At 44.5% G+C, this 25,152-nt stretch overlaps 2 protein-coding genes across 2 annotated transcripts; one reads left to right on the forward strand and one right to left on the reverse strand.

Moving 5' to 3' along the window:
* Positions 1–1,233: 1,233 nt before the first annotated feature.
* LOC119647002 lies at positions 1,234–10,212 on the reverse strand. Its single transcript, XM_038047727.1, has 4 exons — positions 10,198–10,212; positions 7,375–9,969; positions 2,411–2,578; positions 1,234–2,351 (listed from the first exon to the last, which is right to left on the reverse strand). The coding sequence occupies exons 1-4, from the start codon at positions 10,210–10,212 to the stop codon at positions 1,335–1,337; spliced, it is 3,795 nt and encodes a 1,264-aa protein (XP_037903655.1). The 3' UTR covers positions 1,234–1,334.
* Positions 10,213–14,696: 4,484 nt separating this feature from the next.
* Positions 14,697–23,766, forward strand: LOC119661309 (zinc finger CCHC domain-containing protein 8 homolog). The gene is made up of 3 exons (XM_038070601.1): positions 14,697–15,768; positions 15,826–15,951; positions 22,663–23,766. The coding sequence occupies exons 1-3, from the start codon at positions 14,872–14,874 to the stop codon at positions 23,506–23,508; spliced, it is 1,869 nt and encodes a 622-aa protein (XP_037926529.1). The 5' UTR covers positions 14,697–14,871; the 3' UTR covers positions 23,509–23,766.
* Positions 23,767–25,152: the final 1,386 nt, after the last annotated feature.

The raw sequence follows: 25,152 nt of genomic DNA on the forward strand, positions 1-25,152 counted from the left end.
GATATAGGCGATAATATAAAACATAATTCTGGGAAGTTTGAATACATGCAAAAGGAGGCGTACATTTTTAACCATCAAATATAACCATGTGGGGTATCAAATGAAAGGTCTCAGTTAGTTCTTTCCAAAGCCAGTTTTAGTTTTCACATTTGTTTAAAAGGTGGGGAGTGCGGGGAGTCTAAAATGATCATTCCAAGGGACCCATTTTCGGAAACTACCCAATCGAAAAATTTGAAAACAAGTAATCAGGAAGCTGCCACTGCATGGTGCCTAGGCCCCAAAATACCCTCCATACCGGTATCGGTTCAACTAAAGTTAATAATCTTATATTACTATAATTTTTAATAATTGACTAACTCCTCTAAGTTCATTCTAGCACCACGCAATTTGGCAACAATATAGGGTATAACATAGAGCATGATTCTATTCATGGAAATCGCACTATTACTAACAAAGTTATAATAGATCAGGTTTGTCGTTTCTTTGCAAATTCAAGACAATGTGGGCATTCTCGCATAATACAATATATGCATATATTACGTGCTACGTATTAATGAGACAAATACGCACTCAAATGTCTTTATTAAAGAAATACACAAAACTTTTCATACCTGAAGCGTCCAGCTTCCGGTTTCCCGACTTGTTTGTACATGCGTTTCTTAGTTGCGGAAGTGAGGTGGTTAGAAATTGCACTGTATACGATGTAATAAAGGGGTTCAGGACGCTCTATTAGCAACATAGTGTTTTATTTAACTAGTTCGTGTATTGATCTAAATATTTCAGGGAATTTTCTTGCATATTTCCGCTACAGACGCCGATTATTTTTAGTAATCGTCTTTAACTTTTCCAGTAGTTTTCTCTTAAATTGCTGACGATTTGATCATGTCCTCTAAACTACTCAGACTTTTTATTAAAAGCACGGCTTCAACTATGGCAAATGTTTTATTCGTTTCAATACTCATATAAAATTCCCAGAATATACTATTTTTAAGCAGAAATGTATAATGGCCTAAAAAGAAGACTTTTGGACAAATTTATCCATGTCTCTTTGTTATTAATTGAAATATGCGACACTACGTAACCTAAGCAGTAGAAAATAAATGGACATAAATAGTGAACAATTGCAGTAAAAGAAGGAGTCACACATAAGAAGATTATTGTGAAAATTCATGCAATTTCTTATTCTATTTCAAATAATGTTTATATGTATGACTGAATTTCTGAAATTTCGAAAATATATAACATTATTACATTTTACACATTCCTATAATGAATCAAACAAAACATTCATTAAAATAAATAAATAGAATAAAAATGGCGCTACGGCATCTGTCTCAACATTGCCTTCTCCTAGTAGTAATTTTTCTAATATTCGCAGCAGGATCCGTTTGCTCTGCAATTTTTTTCCGCCCTCTTCGTTGTGTTGTGGTTATATTGTCGATTTCGTTTTTCAATTTGCATTCCCGTCGATTGCTGCCACTTTTTGATTTCAAGCTATTGACATTGTCCACTTCAACAATTTCTACATCTTTTTCGACTTTATCGATACCATTTTTAGATGAAGACGCTGGCGGGTTTGGAAGAGGTTCTGGTGATATTGAGTCGTTGCAAACTTTTTTCCTAGCTGCTTTCCCAGTTCTAGATGTTGTTGGAACTTTAACTTCAGTCTTTGATTTTTTCTTAAAGATGGGAATATTTTCTTTGCCTTCGTTGTCCGACAAGTTCCAATCGCTTATTAAATCTGTTACGATATTTAAATCATTTCCATTGGAGGCAATATGTGATGGCATATTCTTGCGAGACAATGAAACCGTAACAATATTTAGTGGTTTGATTCTACTTTTGTTTGGTTTGGGTGTTTTCAGTTCGGTGGACGCTGGTTGCTGCTTTTGTATCATTTCTTCAGATGTTTCATGCGATCGTTGTAGGTCCAAAATGCATAATTCAGTTTCTGCTAAGATAGCTGCGTACGATTCATCCGAATCTTTCCCGTACTTTTTCAGGAATGCTCGCGCTTCTGCTATAGCTTGTAAGGTTTTATCAAACATGCTCATTTGTCGACAAGTGTTTATGTACAAAACCAGCATTCGAAATATGCTGTCGAACCACATGCATTCTAACGAAGGCTGTTTAACTTTCTTCTTCCACCAGTTAAGCGATTGCAGCAAAACTGACTCGCTATCCAAATAGTCGCCATTTATGTAATGGTCTTGTGCCAGCAGACATGCTAATTCGAATCCTATCATTTGGAATGGTGGATTCAAACAGAAGTGGCACGTACATTGATTCGGATGTTCCAGGAGATATTCTGAACTAGCGGTTTTATCAGATTGAATGTACGGTTGTCTCTGCTAGTTTAGGAAATAGAATTAAAAATAAGCCAAATTGAACACATTCAAATTAAACTCACGATATTCATGGGGGAAAGAGGTACTCTCCTAGCTGGTTCAACCGCTAAATCGTACATGTCGATTATTTCCTCAGTTAAAAAGGTGCTTTTCGGTTTTTCGCTGCAGTTTTTTCTCAAGAAGGTTCGGGGTTGTTTAGCCAGAAGGGTACTGAGAATGGTTACCTTTGCCTATAAACATCATAAAATGATAATTTATCTGAGTGTAATTACGTGGTATTTCTAGCGATTAATTATTTGAAATAATAAAAGCTTGTTCTTCCTGTTCGCTAGTGTTGATTTATATTTTGCAAATACCGATATTTCGGGAACTACCTGCCCACCTAACTATTGCCTAGATCTGAATTCAATCTAGTGTCTACCGGCTGTTTGCTAATGAATAAGCTTTCGTAGGCGTCCAGCTGGTTAATTTTCCTTACCTGTTTTAATACTTCCGGATCGTCGGCGCTTCCACCATATGCTAAGTCACCATAGATTTTGTGGGTTTTCGGCAGTACTTGATAGCCAACTCTGCCTTCTTCGTATGCTCCGTAAATCTAGTGGTTGCCAGTCTTTTTGTTTTTCCGATATACACCTTCGGACAATCAGAGCAAGCGATTTTATATACCGTTCATCTCCTCTACCGTTTTTCGGTCCTTTTCCCTAGCCAGCTGGGATTTTAGATTGTAAGGATGAAGGCGAGTCTCCCGCGCTTAAAAATGGGACAAATTGTACCAACTGGTCCTCCAGATTGGGGGTTGGGTAGGGCTAACAACCCTACACGGAAAACCGATGTTACGAAACGACAGGAGCCTCGGACAGGATGGACTTTAAAACGGCGATCCCGGCAACGACAACGGAACAACGATTTGCGCATTTTCTCATGGAACATGCGTTCCTTGCACAGATCGAATGCCATTGAGCAGCTAGCCGATACGCTGTCTCAATATAGGGCTGATGTAGAAGCATTGCAGGAGATGCGTTGGACAGGGATTGAAAGCATAAGCAAACGGTTTGTACTCTGCGCATGCAAGCCAAATTTCGAAACATAAGCCTCATTAACGTTCACGCCCCTACAGAGGAGACTGTAGAGTCGGAGAAGGATACTTTCTACGAGGCAGTAAAACGAACCGTCGAAGCCTGTCCCAGATATAATATCAACATCATACTTGGGGATTTTAACAGCCAAGTAGGGACGGAGCCCGTATTCAGGCAATATGTTGGCTTCCATAGCTTACATCAAAATACAAATGATAGCGGACTGCGGATTATTCAATTAGCAGTGTCACACGAAATGGTCGTTGGAGGTACCTGGTTTGCGCGAAAAGCGGTCCACAAACAAACGTGGGCCTCTCCAGATGGGACCACTTTCAAATAAATTGACCACGTGCTGATCGAATGCCGTCGCCTCTCAGCCTTGATGAATGTCAGAACATATAGGGGGGCCAATATAGACTCGAATCACTATCTCGTTGGCATGGTGCTCCGAGCTCGAATAACAACACCACCCACAATCCCCTCTGACAATCAGGTGAGAGTTAGCACTGAAGCCATCCACAACACAGCCCTCCGCAAAACCTATAAGAGGGAAATGGATGCCGCAATAACCGCAGTCAACAGAGATCCTGGAGATGAAGCATCACAAATGATCTTCACAATCACCTAAAGAACTTTATCATAAATACGGCCACAAACATACTTGGCCCCAGCCGCAAAGAGTCGGAACTGCTGGTTTGACAATGAATGTAAGCTAGCAACGGAACGGAAGAATGCTGCATACCGAGTAATATTACATTCTCACAGAATGCGGGCACGTGCAGAGAGTTATCATGAACTCCGACGAGCGGGGAAGCGACTTCACAGACGGAAAAAGGAAGCCTGGGAGAACCAAGAGGTCTCGAAAAGTACAGGGAGGCCTGGGCTCTATCGTTGAGCTCACATTCGTGAACACCGCATTGGCAAGGGGAACTACCTGGTATGTCAGTGAGCATTACACCCAAAGCGAGCACCACGCGATCTTTATTAAAGTGGCTGGTGGACCAAGTGGCGGGTGCTCGCAGAAAGTGAGTAGGGATGCCGGGATGAACGACGAGGACGTTCGAGCAGGATACATTCTCTGAAGCTCTGGCAAGCTCTGGGAAATGGCATCAAGAATCACGCGATGGGTGACCGAGGCATGCGACGCTGCAATGATCCGGAGGCGAAAATTTGCAAGCAAACAGCTAAACTATTAGTGGAATAGCGAAATCGCGGGGCTAAGATCATGCCATGGAGCAAGAAGGCAGTTCCAGCGATCCAGTGGAAGACCCGATCACGAAGAGTGCGAGCGGGATTATAGGGCGTTGCGTGGCAGAATAAAGGCCATTCGTAGGAGCAAAAGAGATTGTATTAGGCGACTGTGCGTGGATGCGAACATTTATCCCTGGGGCATAGCCTACAGGCTGGTTATAAAGAAGTTGCAGGACCAAAGTTCGCCTTAGGTGACCTGTCCACGGCTTCTTCAAAAAATTGTAACCACGATCTTTCCTCACCATACCGGGAGCAGGTATCAAAAACTGGTGTTGTTGCCCAAACCCGGCTGTTTGTTGGACACTATGTTCGAGCACATCGTCTACAGTAGATTGCTCCCTATCGTGGAAGACGGGAATGGTCTTGCGGATGAACAATATGGGTTACTGTTGGCGCGGTAGGAAGAGTGGTGGACTTGGCTCGAGAGGCAATACTTTCTGACAAGTGCTGTGCCGTGGTGACGGTGGATGTAAAAAATGCATTCAACCCGCCAACTGGGGCCGCATTAGAGAGTCATTGGCCAAAATTAATGCACCTGGTTACTTAGCTAAGCTAATCGGGAGTTACCTGTCGGAGAGAGCTCTCTGGTACGGGACAGACGACGGGTCCAATGAATACATCATTACAGCGGGGATATCACAAGGTTCGGGGCCCTCTGCTCTGCAACGTGATGTATAACGGGGTGCTCTTGCTTCCCGTAGCAGAGGAGGCCACATTGGTCGGTTTTGCAGATGACCTGGCCATAGTGATCGTTGCAAAACTGCCGGAGGATGTGGAGGTCTACGCCACCGGTCGGTCATGGCTTGAGGGGGCCGGACTGAGGCTTGCGGAGGAAAAAACGGAGGCAATCCTCATTATAAATCGCCGGGAAAGAAATACGATCAGTCTGCAGGTTGGAAACTATATGATCGTCTCAAAGCCGACCATAAATACGTTGCGTGACTCTCGATGCCAGGCTAAGTTTTCAAGGGCATATATCGTACACCTGTGAAAAAGCTGCATAGGCCATCACGGCCCTTGCCAGGATGATGCCAACGGTAGGTGGCCCAAAACAGTGTAGCAGGCTGCTGATAGTTGGGGTCGTGCGGTCCATGTTGTTGTACGTGTCTTTGGATAACGTACAGAACTGGAGGAAGATAAATTCTGCCTATTGTCTGATTGCACTGAGGGTATGTTGCGCATTTCGAACTAGTTCGGATGATGCGGTGTTCGTAATTGCAGGGGTGATCTCTATTGACCTATTAGCGAGAGAGATGCGATGCCTGTATGGGCGGAGGCAGATTCCCGAACTGTTACAGATGTCGTGGGATCCCAAAGGACCCGGAGCATGTGCTGTTTGAGTGCCTAAGATTCCGGGAGGAAAGAAGAAGCCTGAACGAAGCTCTGGGAGTCAGCGTGAGTCACCAAAACTTAATCCGGGAAATGCTAAGGTCGGAGGCAAACTGAACAAACCCAGTTCCTGAGAGAAGCACGCACAAGAAGAGCGCAAAGAAATGGAAAGGCTGTACCCTAAAGACAGAATGGAGCTTGTGAAGGAAGCAAAGAAGCAGAAGACTGCAGAGTTGGAAGCATGAAGGCCTACGGAAGGCAAGTCCGCCTAAATTGTGGTCCCGTGGGACAAGGGCAAGGACAGTGGAGAGCTGGGGGTGCTTTTTTAGTAGGTGAGAATCCTACACTACATCCATGCCAGCTTTGACGCTTACACGGCAGAGCGGAAATGGATGTGTCTTTCTAAGATTTTTTAACACCTGCGTGTCTTTAAAAAAGAACAAGCTAGCCCCGTTGAATTTTGAAGAAGGAAGATTCCGTACAGTTTTGCAGCTAATCAAAAGTGCATGCAAATTAGAGGGTAAAGTTAAACCTGACTTAATAGGTAGGATCGAGTCGTATCTACCAGCTGGCTAGAGAAGCGAGTGAGCGGTATATATAAAATCGCTTGCTCAGACTGTCCTAAGGTGTATATCGGACAAACAAAAAGGCTGGTAACCACTAGACTTAGAGAGCATGCGAAGGAGACAGTTGGCTATCAAGTACTGATGAAAACCCATAAAATCTGTCGTGGCTAAGCATATGGTGGAATGCGGCCATAAGCGCCGACGATCGGAAAGTGTTAAAACAGGTAAGGAAAATATCCAGCTGGACGACTACGAAAGCTTATTCATTAGCAAACAGTCGGTAGACACTAGATTGAATTCAGATCTAGGCAATTGCTATTCACCATTATTTAAAAAACTTATAAAAAGCTAATTGAAACCCTCTTCTCTCTTCAGGATATACAAATATATCTCTAAAATGTAATTTAAATAGTTATTTTTTTTTCAGGATTTATTATAGATATGTCTTTAAAGACTAATTTAGCCATATGATTAATTAGAATAGTATTATAGATTTAGATTAGTATAAATATAGCTAATAAACCCACTGACGAGCAGACTTGTTAGCACTGATGAAGGGAACAAGTGGTTCCCGAAATATCGGTATTTGCAAAATATAAAGCAACACTAGCGAATAGGAAAAACAAGTTTTTATTATTTCAAATGATAATTTATGCCGCGTATTACTTCGAAATTAAAGCTAAGCTAGGGTTGGTATAAATTAATTCAATATGATAAAAACTCCAAGTCATTCTAATTTGGAGATAGACATGTAGTCCCACGTGGAAAACATAGAAACATGCGAATCACGGATAAGCTACTTACTTGGAAGTTATCAATGCGTTCCATCTGAAGATCAACTGCTGCCAATAACAGAACAATTTGTGCCATTCGCAAGCCAAGCGTAAAATCCTCCATCCAGTTGAGAATTGAAAATAAGAGCGGTCGAATTGGAGGGGAACATAGTCGACTCAAAGTGAAGGAAGTCATGTCCACGATAAGCCGGAATAAAAATGTAGGCATATTTATTGAATCCTCTGAGGTTACGTATTTCGCATTTGCTATTGCATCCAGAATCCCATGAATGTAAGAGTAAGGAGAAGCTGAATTGGCGACTTTCTCCTCACTCAAACACGAAATCATATTGAAATTAAAAGCCAATAAATAAATGCTAATCAATTCCGAACTGTTCTCGCGATTCTTCAATTTGCTTCGTGCATCACGCACCAGTTCAGCAAGCATGTGAGCATTTTTCAAGTCCTTTTGCCGAGAGTAGTAGCTAGCTATGTTTAGTATTGCTAAGAGAATATAATTTTGTTGTCGCGGGGAATATTTATCTAATTCCTGATAGTGTGATATCAAATCCTCGGATACTGAGTTGATTACTGACGGCAAATCAATAGCGTTGTCGATATTTTCGATTACATTGGAATATTCTGCGAAAAATGATACACTACGGATCTTATTTAGGGGTAATTTATGCCTGTCCGCGATCTTGAATATAAGGATCCAACTGTTATATCCATGGTCTAAATAACCACGCAGTGTAAAGTGCCGCGCAAGCAAGGACACATCGTCGATAATATCATTCCAATCGAAGTCTGAGGGAACGAGATCCGCTTTGCTGAAAAACTGCTCAAAGCATTCTCTAGCCGTGACAAGAACTTCCAACATTGAGTTCTCAGAGTATATGTCGAACTTTTTAAGTTCTTCCAGTTCAATTTCATGGAATGTATTTTCTTTGAAGTACTTCTTGCCCGTCATTCCTTTCTTTCTTTCCAGAATAAATTTATAATGGCAAGTGAGCAGTCTGCCTAATGCAAGTTGCTTTTGATGATCGTCTTTCTCTACCAGTATTTTTCGTTTCAAACTCTCAACCGATGATTGGACTTTGGCTTCAAGCTCTGGGAAAGACAATTTACCAATGGCTTTCACGATATGCGCCAATTCTACTTCGTCGTAGGTTTCCATAATAATTTTTTTCGCTAGTGCTACTTTGAAACTTGGATCGATCCCAGCGTAAGTTGTGGTTGCTTGTAGCTGAAGACGCTTGACTAGTTTCCGGTCGTAGGCCGGCATTTCCATATCAAAATTTGCTTTATCTAGAATATCACATATGCTTGTTTCAAAACTAACTTTGGCATCTTTATAATTGGAACAGCACACCGCAATTTCATCGAGAACAGTGAGGCGTTTCGTTTCAGGATTATTCAGCAAATGTACAATATGTAAACACTGCATTTCAATGGCTTCGCGAAAACGCCCATTCAACTTCAACAAATGCTTGAAGAAATGGACAACTTGTGAAGGTTTAAGATGATCACGTATACTTTCAACTCTTCGCCATGTAACCAGTGATCTGTACGCTATATCAACGAACATTTTGCTTTGTATGCTCGATGTAATGAAGTTGCAACATTCCCACAAGGCGTGCTCCACAGTGCCTTTCAGCTCTCGGCATGTAGATTTGATCTGTGTCTGCATTGCATTTTCCAAAATCTTTTCAAATAATTTACCAAATTTATCGTTCTTCACCTCTAATTGTATCGATTTCCGAAGATTAAAGGCTGATAAATGGCACAAGCTCCATTTCAAATGAGGCACATAGTCGTCGCAGTCCAAGCAATACTTTTTACCCCAACTTGCTTCTGAATTTGCAAGTTGCACAATTTCAAACAGAGCCTCTAACATATCATGCATGGGATCTACACATTCCTTTTTCAGCTTTTTGCTAAACTCGAAACAATACCGGAATATGGTATTGCAGGCGATAACAGCGGAAAATATGCACCAAGGTGCAGTGTAGCTTTGTGTTTGAAGGATTCGTGTGAGCTTTTGCAAGACATCTATTAAATAGACCTCAAATTGTTCTAAGCTACCATCGCTGACTACTTTAATCAGAAAATAAACTAAAGTTAACAATTTGGTTATCACCCCGGCTGCATTCTGGTCGTTGGTGTTTTTGATTGCTGCCATCCATGCTTTTACATACAAAAGTGAGTACTTAGTTTTGTTCTTCACGTCCATATTGATCAGAAATAAACAGTTTGCACAGTTATTTTCATTAAATTCGTTGATGTTGTTCACATTTTTACAATTTTGAAGCATTCCTGTCAAAGATCTAATAAGGGAATCGGTGCCATCCAAATGCTTCCAAAGGAGAATGCGAAAATTCTTATTCGATCCAAGAAGGTCGTTCATTAACTCAAGGAATAAATTTGTGTTTGTTTTGTGGGCCTCGGCTAGTATCTTTGAAATTTCATTCGTGCAAAATTTAAAATTGATCTCAGGAAGCTGTTGATATGTGATAAACGCAACGTAACAGCTCGAGTAAATGGTTAGCATATCTTTGAGGTTGTTTTCAGTTGTTTTGCATCGATTAACAATTGGCAATAGTTTGATTGCTTCGCTCCAGTGACTCTGTAAACGAAAAATTGATTTTTGTACAGTTTTAGTATTGTTTCCGGTAAATTTCCAAAATATAGTAATATCGGCGGCCTGGTCTGATTATGCTTCCGGTTAAAGTTACATAACTCAGGAAGTCCTCATACGACCTCCTCGTGGTGGTCGCTGGAAACCGTCTTCGCACGGGCCAAGAGTCTGTAGGACCGTGCTGAGAGTAGGCTCATCCAACTGACGAGGATCTACTTGTCTACTGGTCATGTGCTAGGGGCAAGTAGATCTGGCGGATGGATGGACCCCGCCTGGGGATCGTCCTCTCTGCACTGGAGAAGGTACTAATAGGACCCTAAGCCAAGGTGGAACAGCACACGCCGAGGGCTGGGTGGCCAATGGGGAGCCTAGTCTTTAGTATGCGAACTCTAAATATCTTGGGCACTTTCAAATAAAACCCTTACCCTGGTGTTCAAGTTAGCCAGGGTGGACTAATCGTGGGACCAAGACATGGACTCAATTTTAAAAATAAAAAAACCGACGATAGAAAAAGGCGGGGTGATGCCAGGCACATCATCGGAGGACGAGCTGCTGGCATCCAGCCAGGAGATAGTAGCCGTCGAGATCAGCACCGCTGTGTTGAAATCAACCGCAGGGACCTCCCGGAGCGAGGCGGCAGACGGGCTAGTGGTTTCCAGCCTGGAATCTACCGCCGTCAAACTGAGTGTGGCGAGTACCAGACATAGTACTCCTAACCCGAAACCCGCGACGTCGGGGCATCTCTCAAAAGTGAAAAAGAACGTCGGTCGCCGGAAACCGACTAAGAAGCGAAGGTCCACTGGTATCCTACTCAAGAGCCAGTACCAGAAGACCAGGCATATTCTCAGCAAGACTGCTAAGAATAAGGAGGCTGATACTGTCGACGAGCGGGATGAAAAAGACCTCGTTAAATACCAAGCTATTGTTGAGCAATACAACAGCAAACACTTGGCAGACGAGCAGAAGGCGAAGCCCATCGCTCTGAAACGCAATCGATCTCAAGACGAGGTCGAGCAGGATCACAAGCGGAACAGAGTGGGCAAGAGCTCAGACGCTAAGCAACATCTAAAGAAAAGTCGAGGAGCTGGCGGATGGTAATTCCGCTAGCGGCAAAGTAGCGCCGGAGGTGTGGACCAGTGTTGAGGTCAGGCTGTCGGAAATGGACAAAGAAGGTAAACACACGGGATTCATCCCCTGCTTTGATTCCTTTCAGGTGGTCCGTGGGTTCCACGTTATAGCTTGCGAGGACCCATTCTCTAGGGACTTTCTCGGTTCGTGCGTCGCTAAGATCAGCGACGCCTGGGAGGGCTTAAAGCCCTTTCCGCATGGAAAGGGACAAGCAATCCCTGCACCTTCAAAACCTTCTTCAAGGAGGAGGAACCCCAGACAAACAGCTAACCTTTTCTACTCCGTATAAACAAAAGGTGCCTGGAGGCACTGGAAAAGGTCGACTATGAAGTGCGGTTTGGAGTCAGGAACGCAAAGGTAAAAGTGTCCCGCTTTGTAAAGCCGAACGACGACCTAGATCTAATCGACGCCGCCAACGAGCTGTTGGAGGAGGTGAGGATCGACGATCTAACGGGGACTGACGACCCTATCACGCAAGCAGGTCATGCTAAGGGTGCTGCAGATAAATCTGCAGCTGAAGTCTGTGCAGAAATCGCTGATGAGGACAGACCTAGAGCTTCCAGTGACCTAGTCATGATCAAGCTGGAGCAGGCGGGGGCAGAGAACGTGCACGTTTTCACGGCTGACATGGCTCCGCCAGAAGAACTACAACATCTGACGAACACCATAGCAACAAAGAAGGCCAACCTGTTGATAGGCTGCGATGCCATGTAAGGCATACGCGTTGGGGAGCTCGGAAATCAACAAGAGAGGTCATTCTTTGATTTTATTGATTCCAGCCTACGCGGGCATTTGGAGAAGTTAACGAGGTGAGCCAGTTGGCCCCACTTAAGGGGCGCCGCCGACTCCTTTTCGGCGTTGTCTTGTACAGTCGAACGGTTACAGTCCCCAGGGGCGTGTGGCTCCGCACATTTGACACATCTGAGGTCGTATCCGCAGTTTGAGTAAACGTGGCCAAATTGCTGGCAGTTGAGACATTTTCTGGATTTCTCCCAGCTAATCCGCTGATGAAGTAGGATATTTTGTTTAGTGACTATGTTGGCACCTGCCTCAGACCGGGCTTCTTCCAGTCTGGCTTCGTTTAGGAGAGCGAAGTTAGAGTCGGAGTCCTCGAGGAGCTTTTGGAGAGCGAAACTTTTGTCGTTAGAAATGAGCGAATTAGTGTTGGATTTGAACACCTTCATTTTGGTTGTCTAGCAATTTGAAGAGGAATTGTAAGTACGCTTCGGGCTTGCCTTCAGTGGGGTGACGGAGAGAGTTGTAATAGGAGTTAGAGATTGTGTTCCACAGAGAGGAGAATGACATATTGAATAGGGACCTGGCTTTTATGCAGAAGCCCCTGGTATTGGAAGAATGTGGGGGCGATAAAGAGCTGAGAGTCTCAGGTCTTACTCGATCCCTGGCCACTGCAGCCAGTGAAGGAGGGGCGGTCCAGTTGGCATGAGGCAGAGGGCTAGGCCGAGAGGCACGAACAGAGGCGGGCCTGTTAAGGTTTGGGAAGAACAGAGCAGATCAGGAGTGCAAGGTGCTTTTAGCTCTCTCTTTGCGCTGGATTGATTCAGCCTACGGGGGAATTTGGGGAAGTTGGCTGGGTGATCCAATTGACAGTTTGCACATTTGAGGGGCATCGCCGACTCCTTATCGGCGTTGTCTTGTACATTCGAACGGGGGTAGTCTACGTTGGCATCTGCCTCAGAGTTGAATATCACACGGAAGAGGCTCAGGTTGGTGTCGTTGGCTCTCGAAAACGGGCTGGAAAGCCTTGATACGGGATCAATGTAACCTGCGTTAACTACTTCATTTTCGAAGCCACGTCTCCGGAAGTGAATTCATGAGGGGAGATTCCTCTGAGGATACGGATTGGCTTCCGCTCCTACTTCAGGGTGAAGGAATGACCTTCTAGTTTGGTGATCTTGATTAGGTGGAGGATTTCCTTATGGGTATTGGGGCAAATGAGTCGAACTTTGAGCCTGTCGATCAGTAGGTTGATAATCTCAAATTTAGTATTTTTGTCAATGTTCTTGGAAGCAAGGCCCAGTGCCCTGGCAGTCAAGCCATACAGAAAAATCGGAGGGAGCAAGCTAATTCTATTCTTATCTTTAACAACCGGTGGGTTGGCTGCGTCGGCAGATTTCGAGGTTTCGTTGTCAGAGAGAAGTGGTTTTTGTTCGCTGGGGCTAAATAACTGAACGATGTTCGTAAACTTGCTAACAGCGCAAAAACCCGATCCGAGCACAGTCGGGAGCAAGCGGCAGAACGAACCGTTCGCTTAGGCAGACACAAGCGAACTCATTTGCATACTTTTCCATATGAATGGCAATTACAATAGGTACGTATTGCGGTAGCTCTCTTCTTTTCAGTTTACGGTTTTGACTGTTGGCCGACTATAAAAGTCAATAAACGGTGCCTCGCCATAATGGAGGCGAAGATGTTGCGTCGGACCAGTGGCATAAGACGTCGGGAACACATCGGAAATAAGGATATTCGAGATCGACATGGGGTTGCACTGATCGTGGGAAAATTTGCGAGAGAAATGGCTAGGCTTACAATTAGGTTGGCAAACAGGCTACCTGTCTGTGGGAGTGGGCGCCTTAACCACCCGTACGACGAAAAGCACACGATTTAGAGCACTTATTGGAGCGTCCGTTCAAGCTGGCTGTTAAATGTGAAATTCAAGGCATTATTTGGAATTAGGATGTGATTATCTGAACCAGAATTCTTATTGATCCTCTGCATTAGGATAAATATTCGTATACCCTTCATCCCTTAAGGCATGGGCTCAATGAGTGAACTGTTAACGTTTCTTATTCTAGAGGCGACCATTTCTGGGAAAATCCCGCCACTTTACTCTTCAAAAGCAAAGAAAACTTACCTTGCTAATTAACGCGATCATAAAATATTTCAAATTATATAAAAACGTATCCCAATATTTATCAAAAATAAATTGCGCCAACGAAGTAAACAACTCGACACCGGCTTCTGCGTTCATAACCCGACATGCTAAATTCAACACTTTACACGTAAGCGTCGCTTGGATATCACTTTTATTAACAGCAGCGATAGTTTGCTTAATTCCTTGGACACATTCTTCAACATCTTTACTATTAGAACTTTTCAGTTGTGATTCCCAACTTTTGAATTGCTGCTGCCACTTCGCCATCACCAGAACAATATACTGTGCTGAAAGAAGTTAATAATTTTATATAGCACTGTATATATTTTTTAGAAATACTTACTTTAATTCAAATATTGTACTGATATTCGTGTTCTCGATGAATTTATCTACTTTCATGGGAATGCAAAACTTCAAAACAATCGTCTCCGTTGAATTCGTTTTCAAATGCTGCCAACCACGAAAAAATAGTTGTCAGCCTGGCGGCCAACTTGTTACAGCGGTTGAGTGTGGAACGTAAGCGAAGTTAATTCTTAAGAGTGTATTCTTCTTTCGGAATAGTTTGTTATTTTTGCTCCGTAAAGTAAACTGTGATGTAACTTCTGGCATGCTGATTTCGTCACTGATAAGAAAGATGAGCACATTAACCCTCTGTCGCATATTCAATGGGCGTAACCGCTAAAATGATGACGAGATCCACATGCGTATCTGGGTCTACGACAAGTCATTGAACTATATCCAACATGTCACTTTGATATCTAATTCGAAACAAAACAAAGTCCCATAGCTGTTCTATCGGCGCTGTGTTGCTGCACGGGATGATTTTAGGGATTCACGTCTTTGGAAATCGAAAAGTTTAATTAATTAATATGAAAGGCGATCAGAGTTTGCGACCATTGAATAAAGTGCAGAAGCGGTTGTCTGGCGATGCTGCGAGTGATAGCGACTGCGAAGTGATGGAGCCGGACATTTCGGTGATAGAATTGGATGACACCGCCGAGGATCCAGACGTTACTATTACGGAGTCCAATAAGGACGAAGAAATTGTTGATTTAGACGAATGCGATACGACAGAGCAAGGGGAAATCGTTGATGATGAGGTGAATCCTAACAAAAGTCCGGAGCCCGGAGGAGAAGTCATTCTAACCGTAACGTTTGGCGACAAAAGTAAGTATGACTGCTTACGCGATCACGTAAGGAATGCACTGCAAAAGTGTATGGAAGAGAGAAGCATTCAAGCGGAGACGATCGAAGAGGACCAGGAACTGCGCCTGAAACTTGTGGAGCAACAGGATGTCGACGACGGCACCGATTTGATATTTGCAATAGACAGGACGCCGGCAAGTAAACCGGAGATAAGTGCGATACCCTCTTATAAGCGGTCAGTCCGCGAGGTTTTCAATGATGAGAAGAAGAAAGAGGTGAATGAAGACGAGTGTCCAAGTCTGAAGCGAATGTCCCTTTGTTTCAACTGCTCCGGGTCCCACGCTTTGAAAGACTGTCCCCAGCCCAAGAACCACCAACGCATCAACAAAGCAAAGAAAATGCTTTATGCTACCAAGACAGAGAGGTACCATGTAGACATTGAACAAAGGTACGCCCACATAAAGCCAGGCAGGATTAGCGACGCCCTTCGGAAAGCAATGGGACTGAAAAAACACGAAATTCCTCCTTTCATATATAAAATGCGAATCCTTGGATACCCACCGGGTTGGTTGGAAGACGCAAAAGTGTCACATTCCGGGATTACGTTATTCGACTCTGAGGTAGGCATTGTCCATATTACCCACAGTGGGAGATTGAGTAGAGTTTTTTACTTGTAGGGTCGACAAGTGCAAGAATCCGACGATGAGGAAGGCGAGCTAAGTGAGGATAAACACAAATACGACGTTCGAAAGATAATCAGTTTTCCTGGTTTCAATTGTCAGGCGGAGCCAGGTACAATAGAGGTAATGGAAAACGGCTCTACCGCCTAACCTTAAGTTTCCAGTTAGTTACCTTGTTTTTTTCTGGGAATTCTCTTATTATGCACTCGTGCGTTTGCTAAGCTCTGTTATGACCAACATTTGAAATAAATACTTTGTCAAGTCCTGTTGGAAAGGAAGAGGTCCCTGGTTTGGTTCCATAGTTCAAGTTGTGCTGTCGAATGGAGCGGACATGCGCCAGGAACGCTCTTTACCTCTGCGAAACTTAACTTTTTTTTGTTCGTACACGGAGGTGGAAAATCTTAGAAAGACACGTCCGCCCCCATCTCCGCCGCACAAACGCCGGAACCACAGTGGGCGCATGTGGGATTCGCACCCACTAAAAACCAACCCCGATCTCTCCAGCGCCAACCCCGCGGGACCATCACTTAGGTATTACTTCGCGGGGTAGGTTTGCCTTTAGGCGCTCGTTCTTCTCCTACTTGCAGCTTCCCTCCTTCTTTGTTCCTTCAGCAACTCCTCCGGTATTTATATGATTGCAGGGCAAACTATAAGCCAATTCTCCTCGAACCTCAGCTTCTCCGCAATTAAGTTCTCTGGGCTCACGCTCCTGCCCAACATTTGGTTCAGGTCCCTCCTCTCCATTGCAAATCTTGGGGAGTGAAAAATTACATGCAATTCGGAGAATCATCCAACCCAAAGCGGTGCAGATACTGCCTGTAGCAACCACTGTGTCCACTTACGGTGCAGGGGCTCGGAACCCCAGTACCGGCGGCTTTTGGGAGTGAGCAAGCGGGCTCCCGGTCGTCGATATCCCTCGACCGCATCCCCAGTTCGCAGCGAAGTACCACTCTACCAAGGACATCAGCAACAAAACCGAAGAAGGATGAATTGAAAGCAGATCGCTGGACAACAAAAACAGCAACATCGACCGCACATATTCAAGGGGAGCAGTAACAAGAGGTACTCCAGGACCAGGAAAAGTACCCATTCAGAAGAAGTTCGTCAACTTTGAGATCTCCGCCAATGCCAAACATCAAAAAAGATAAAACGGAGGGAAGGTCAATGAATGCCAAATGTGAAGGACTATTTAAATGTAGTAATCTGGTTAGGAATCATGGAGGGCAGAGCCCTGAAGCAGAGGAATTACCTTCAGACAGCTTGATGCAAAAATAGTGGAGCTATCTGAGTTCATCAAGGACAAGCACAACGTCCACCAAGCCATAAAAAATATGGTGAGAGCAATTAGAGTGCTCTACAACAAATCGCAGGAGGAGGGACGAAATTCCAAGGGCAAGTCGAAATCTGTTGCCCCAACGATGTCACAGGCGACCCAAGTGACACCTAATCGTATTGCAATCAACCTGCCACCAAACAAGAGAGTGCAGGAAGGAGATGTGGATCCTCTGGGAAGTCAACAGGCGCCGAAGAGGAAAAAAACCATACAAATAGTTCCGAAAAAGGAAACTAAAGGCACCGAAGAGAAAAAGCAGGTCCCCCAAGTGCGAGCTCCGGCAATCGACTCGACAAAATCCAAGGAGAATGAAAAAGGTGGATGGATCAAGGTAGTTAAGAAAAAGGCAAAAGTGCTAAATGCCCGGAATTTAGGAAGGCGCTGACTTCAATGAAAAAATGAGGTTTATTCAAATAAACCTCAATCATTGTAGGGTCGCTCAAGATTTACTCGAGCAGACCATCTACGAATCCGAGGTGAAAATTGCCATCGTTAGCGAACCCTATAGAAACCGTCACGGTGGCGTGTGGGTTATAGATTCGTCTGATGGAGCGGCGATATGGGCATGCGGTCGACAAGCCATACAATGTACTGGGGGTCAGACATACAGCGGCTTTGTGTGGGCGAAAATAAACGGGGTATATGTGTACGGCTGTTACGCCCCACCAAGCCTGACACTGCCCGAATTCGAGGAAATGCTTGACAGTCTTGTTCTCGACGCAAGGGGTCGTAGTTCAAGGGTGATTGCTGGTGACTTCAATACTTGGGCCCGTGAGTGGGATAGCAGAGAGACAAATGCAAGGAGCCGCAGTCTACTAGATGCTTTCGCAGAGCTGGATGTCGTTCTGGCCAACGAAGGATATGTAAACACCTTTCAGAAAAGGGGGTCTACCTCAATCGTAGACCTAACTTTTGTCAGCCCTGCACTGGCACGTGGTATGTCTTGGTGCGTCAGCAAGCACTACACCTACAGCGATCACCAGGCAATCTTCTTTGGGCTATGTTTGGAGTTAGCGGGAATAAGACTATCATGCCCGAAACCGGGAAAGATGTCAGGCTGGTCCGCTAAAGCTCTGGATGAGTAGACCTTCATGCCATCAAAATGGTTGCTGGTTTGACCGAAGATGCAATCCACGGAAGGGGCAGTACTAGCAAATATTGCATAGTATTACTTTGGTATGACACCGATGACGGACCCCAGGAGTTGGTTATCTCCGCGGGTGTCCCACAGGGCTCCGTACTGGGCCCACTGCTGTGGCACATCATGTACAACGATGTTCTTAATCTTCCCCGACCGGAGGAAGCCACGGTGGTGAGCTACGCCGATGATATAGCGCTGACTGTTGTCGCAAAGCATCTCCAAGATGCTGAGTTATACTCATGCGAAGCGATCAGTGCTGTTAAGGGTTGGCTAGAGAGTTCTGGTCTGACACTTGCGGAGGAAAAAACGGAAGCGGTCCTCATCACCAAGCGCCGTAAAAGAAATTTTGCCTGTATTCAAATTGGGAATCATATCATCACTTCTAAGCCTGCGATCAACTACTTGGGAGTGATGATAGATGGGAAGCTTAACTATGAGCCACACGTACAGTATGTCTATGACAAACCGTTCACTGCGAGTGCGGCCCTGGCAAGAATGATGCCTGGCAAATGAGATGATGAATATATATAATGCGAAGTCTATCTCTCCTTTGTCGCAGACGAAGAACGCCGAGTAAGAGATCGCTAAATAGATGGCAAGACCATTGGCAACGCTCAGGAAAGGGTCGGTGGACACACAGGCTCATCCCTGCCATCAAAGAGTGGTTGGAGAGACGACACGGTGAGATTAATTATAATCTTACTCAGTTTCTCACCGGGCATGGAGAATATCGCCAGTACCTGTTCAGGTTTAAACTAGATACCTCACCCGATTGTCCAAACTGCGATGGAGTCCCAGAGGACCCAGAGCATGTATTCTTCCACTGTTCAAGGTTTGTGGAGGAAAGGAAGAACCTAGAGGAGACTCTAGGAGAGGTGTTCCTACCAGAGAATTTGGTGCGAAGAATGCTAGCATGTCAGGAAGACAGGGATGCGATCAACTCCATGGTCATATCTATCCAGAGCAAACTGTGAAAGGCAGAGAAGACCAGAAAAGCGCGGTTATGTACGCCGCGTAGAGACAAAAGAGAACCAAGCTAAAATGAGCCGACCCTGCCCCGTGATGTAATACCGTACGGTGGTTCCACTGGGCTTGAGGGGAGTCAGGGGTAGTTCTAGTGGATAAGAATCCCACAAGCTGGCGTGTCCAGGCCAGTGTTTTTTGAAGATTTCCACCTCCTAAAAAAGAAACACCCTAATGCTGGAAATGAGCCTATGCGTCCACCGACCCTTCGTAGACTCGTCTCATCTGCGTCGCCAGAGATCATCCGACTCTGACCTTGTCGCATTTCTACGCTCTGTGTGCATGGTGCAGCACACTCATTTCTTAAGTCAGAATTTCGGTAGGGATCATGCCTGCCACCAGCAATATCCTTATCTGATGTGGTTCTAAAAGCACTGCAAACCCTCAAAGCCATCAGCCGGTAAACCGGGTTCACCTACTTCTGTCGCTGATAGTTTGCAAGCGCCTGTGCTCACAGAGGTGATGAGTAGAGCAGGATGGAACTCACCACTTGGGCTAGCACCAACCTCCGGCAGTGTTTCAGCCCACCAATATTCGGCAACATGCCGTCTGCCTTTTGGCAGTAGAATATGCACTAAAGCTCAATTTGGTGTCAATTATCACTCCCAGGTATTTGATAGCCTGCTTTGATACGACCGTATGTCCACCGAAGTCCACTTTCACAGTGCTATTTTTCCTTCGGTTCGTTATTAGGACCGCTTCCGTTTGGTGTCCGCCAAGGTCAGCGCGGCTTTTTCTAGGACTTTACCGATCTCACTATTTCTGTCGCGTAGACCTCCATATCTTCTGGGTGTTTAGCTCCAACAACCACAGTTAGGGCATCAGCAAAGCCGACAATCGTAGTCCCCTCTGGGACGGGAAGAGTAAGCATCTCATTATAAATGATATTCCACAACAGGGGACCAAGTACCAATCCCTGTGGCATCCCGGCTGTGACAATGTACTCTTTAGGGCCCTCATCCGTCCCGTACCAAAGAGTCCTCTCTGAGAGGGTGTTTTCCACTAAATCCGCTAAATACCAGGGGACACCTCTGTCAGCCAACGTCCCTTTAATTCTGTTCCAGTTGGCCGAGTTGCATGTGTTGTTGACATCTAGCGCCAACACAGCACAGCAGCCGCAGAAATCAGTGTACCTTTTGCCAGATTAACTACCATGCTAATTACGTCCATCGCAGAGCGCAGAGGGCATTTGCCTTCCCCTATTTTTATGGTAAGGCTGTTGCGCTAGAAGGGTTTTTAGTTTGGAGACTTTGGTGGCATTTGCCTCGGAATTGAAAGTTACACGAAATAGGCCCAAGTTGATATCATTGGCCTGTGACCACGGGGTGGAGGGCCTCGAGATCTTAATTAGGTGAAAGAGTCTTTTGTGTGTGTGGTAGGACAGTTAAGCCGGCAGACAGGTTAGTAATCTCGAATTGTACATTTTTACCTATGGTCCGAATATTACACCCAACGTCCTGGCAGTCAAACCGTACAAAAATATTGCCAGGAGGAAAGGTATTTGATTACTATTATTTCTATTTTTTGGCCGGTCTTACCGACTCAACTGAGTTCGGAATTCCGGGGCGTGCGTGGGCCGTTTCGTGGCCGCGTTCATTATCCGTGGGGATGTGGTATCGATTTTTGCATGTCGGTGCCTCGGTTTCCGAGATGAAAGAAGTCGTTTGTTTGCGTTTATAGACCGAATTACCTGAAGCTAGTCGGAATTCGTCTTGGAGCTCGACGTTCGTCCGTAGGATTCCCTAAAAGGGAAAGCTGATCATATTCAATGTTGATAGACGGGTAGTCTCCGGTGTTCATGCCTTCGGTAGTTACGGGCTTGTTATTAGGTATGCCCTGTTCATGAACGATTTTGGTGTCTGTTAGCTCCGCACCCTTTATACGCAGGAGTTTTGCGTTTCGTACTTGCGGCGAGAAGCCTGTTGCATAAAGGTTGTTCCTGCTGACTTATTGGTAAAATTTCTGCCTTTTGTGCCTTTTGCGGTTGTTTCCTGTATTTTTCGAGTTCGTCTTTGAACCGCTGATTTTCCAAGACTTCCTTTTTCAGTCTGTGAAGTTGATTTTCTGCATGATTTAGTTTGTGATAAGCCTCCTAGCATGCCCGCATTCTTTGAGAATACAACATTACTCGGTATGCAGCATCCTTCGGTTCCGTTGCCAGCTTACATTCATCGTCGACCCAGCCGCGACTTTTTTTGCGATTGCGGCCAAGTATGTTTGTGGCCGTATCAATTATAACGTTCTGCAGGTGGTTGCGAAGAACATTTGTCGATGCTTCATCTCCAGGATGTCTGTTAGCTCCGGTTATTACGGCATTAATTCCCCCCTATGGGTGTGGCGCAGGGCTTTGTTGTCGATGGCTTCAGCGTTTACTCTCACCTGTTATTCGAGCCCGGAGTACCATGTCAACGGGATAGTGATCCGAATTTATATTGTTTTGACATTTATCAAGGCTAAAAGGTGGCGGTGTTCAACCAACACGTGGTGCATTTGGTTGAAAGTGGTCCCATCTGGAGAGGCCCACGTATGCTTGTGGACCGCTTTCCGCGCAAACCAGGTACTTCCGCCAAACATTACCTGCGACACTGTTAATTGAATAGCCCACAGTCTTTTATCATTGGTACTCTTGCGTAAGCTATGGAAGCCAAGGTATCGCTTGAATACGAACTAATTAGCTGGTGGCTTGGGTCTCGAATGTTGAAGACTCCCAGAATAAAAGTCAACCTACTTTGAAAATTGGATGTCGGAAATTTAAAAAAAAAATCGGAAGAGTACAAGTAAAACTGGGAGAGCGATTATGTCTTATTCTCCAGAATTTCGCGAGGAAGTCCATTGATGATACCTAGTATGATCTAAAATGCGCTATAAAAACAATAGCGGGAGAAGGGCTTGGATATGAATTTCGGCACCGGAAAAATGGTTGATGATGAATGGCAGGAAGTGCTTGATAAGAGAAACGAAGCATACAAACAACATATAGAGTGAAACACAAGGACGAAGAGAGGAAATGATGAAGATCTTCAACAAGTGGTTATAATGCAAAAGATGTGAAAAACATTTTGACGAGGAATTAAAGGAAATTGACGACAACATTGCGAGCAACAAAACAAGATTCAAAGTAGTGAAGAACCTGATAGGACTCCATCTATTTCCCGAGATGCCTGGGTGTTACACGGCGAGTCAGGCTATAGTGACTTGGCCCTCCTTTCTCAAACGGGCTTGGGACTGTCCTTGGCTGAGTTGTTTTTTGACAAAATTTAATTTTCAAGTTAGCTTAGGCAATATTTTCTTTAATACTATAAAAAAAAATCATTTTTGGTCTATTTGTTTCTCACAGGATCATCGAATGCCGCCTATGCTACCTGAAGATCGGAAGGAAAAATTCATAGAATCCCTTGGTGGTAACATAATCAAGGGCTATAAACGGAAAAAACTGAAAAATCTCCAAGCAGATTCCGAGAAAATTGTAGAATCTGCCGAAACAGTTGATATGGAGATTGAAAATGAAGTTGTCCAACCACCTATTGCTGATCTCCCATTGCAGTTGCCTCTTCCATTCCCAGGAATCAATCAGCCACCTCCTCCACCTTTACCCTCGAAAGATTCTTCGCCTCCGCCGCCGCCTCCTCCTGAATGTCTTCCGCCGGGAACACCACCTCCCGAATCAGACGGACTTAGTAAACAACGTCGCCGGTCACCTACACTTGAGGATCTAGAGGCAGAACAATCGGCTATATTGAAAGCTTTAGAAACATCAGGAACATTGATGGATACAAACACAGACGATTCTCTAATTGATGAGATTTTGGAATTACGAAACGAAGAGGAGAGAACGGAAAGCCCATTAACAGCAAACGATGACACGCAGACAACGTTATCATCGATACAATCAAACGAAAATGCTGCAGAGTTAGCAACAGCTTCTCAACAATCGGAGGGAAAACCATCAGAATTCTCGCCACAGCTGCCTGATATGCCAAATCGGAAATCATTCGTTTTGGGGACACCCGTTTTGAAATTTTCATCTTACGACAAGTTACCAACTGGCGAGAAATTTTCCGTGGGCGTCAGTGATGTAATAAATTTTGAAAATCTTCCAGATTCAACGGGAAAATATGAGAATATGGTTAAAGTTATTGAGAAGGTACGAAGAGCAGTTCAGAAATCAAATGAAGAAAATTAAAGAAGAGAACAAATTTGGGGGTGATTTGTTCTTAGTCGTTTTTTTATTAAGTGTAGCGTTAGTGATTTGATATGTAAATGGAAATTGCTTTAAGACAGTTTGCTCAGTTTAACTTTTGGTAGAGTACCTTTTATTGGCAACCCCTAGATTGACCAATGTCCGCAATCGACGTAGGAATTAAATATTAACATATATGAATCATGAAAATCATTTAATGATTACGATTTTTGGAATAAATATAAAATTTTGTTAATTTTACAAACTTGGAAATTTATGGCATCAAATATTTTGCTAGCAGAACACTAACAGTATTTAGTTTTAGCAATCAAACGGTATATAGGTTGGGGGATCGAATTGGCGGGAAAATGGGCGCAAAGTGCAGGAATCTTTAGAAAAACTTTAAACGTTCATAACTCCGTTAATATTGAGAATTTCGAGAAGAGGAGCTCAATTCATGCCTCCTCTAGCTTCCAGAAGAAGAGCAGAATGGTGCTGGGGTTCTGGAGCAACTTGGTGTGCAGAATAACCTCAACACTTCCACCTGGATGCTGCTAGGCAGCAAAACAGAAGAGAGAGCCGATAGGCCGGGAACTTCTCTCACTATCGGCGTTCCCGAACACGATGTTAAGAAGGTTCGGGAAAAATCGGACTGCCGGCTCTACTACGGGCTACACGTTACAAGTGTCGGTTCCTAAAACCATTGAAGGGGACGTGCAGCAGGTTGCCGGCTCTACTACGGATTAGGGACCGTCACGTTACAAGTGTCGGCTCCTAAAACCATTGAAGGGGAAATGCAGCCCTCGGCACCTTCATCTGAAGTGTATATGAGGTGCCACATTTCTCAAATAAAATTGCAGCATTGTAAAACGGCGACTGCACATATCAGTTGTCGGATTAATAGCTGCAAGACATTTATATACCTCATACAAGAATCGTGGGTTGTTGGTGGGGTCGTAAGGGGAATAAACTTCCAACATACTGACCTGTTGTATGAAATGGAAGTGATCAACCCCGCTCCTGCATAGTAGTCTCAAAAGACTTGCAGGCTAATTTGGTTAACGACCTTTGTGATGACACCACATCGGCTAAACTAACCATAAAAAGTCAACAGGGAGATAAAGAGATACCATGGTGCTCAGCATAATTCCATTTTAACGCAGAAAACTTTCCCAGTGGAATATTCATCAGAGCAGTCCAATATGCCAAAAGTAGAGGCATTTGTCAACGCTCACCAGATATGCTGACAAGTTCCAACATCAATGCAAGAGAATCGAGACTACTGGAGCAGCTTGTAGGAACCGATTTGCAGATCCTTAATTTAATGAATCCAATTTCTTCAACGTGGTCAGGCGAGAGGTCATCGACATCACGGTGGCATCTCCTGACATCGCGGCTCTGGTCGTAGAGTGGAGAGTATCAAACGATATCACACTCTCGGATCACAGACGAATTGATTTCGTAATGGGCATCGATCCACCTCCACCCACTCCATTTCGGACTCCACGGAAGGCAGAATTGAGCGCCCGAGAAGCTTGCTGGAATTGAGAAGACGACCCAGATGATTACAACTAGCATGAGAGGAACTTTCGAAGAAAGCCGGCCACTCAAGATGCCAAGGAAGAGTAAAACACCATGGTGGAACTC

The sequence above is a fragment of the Hermetia illucens genome, chromosome 1 (genome assembly GCF_905115235.1).
Source record: "Hermetia illucens chromosome 1, iHerIll2.2.curated.20191125, whole genome shotgun sequence".
Classification (NCBI taxonomy): Eukaryota; Metazoa; Arthropoda; class Insecta; order Diptera; family Stratiomyidae; genus Hermetia; species Hermetia illucens.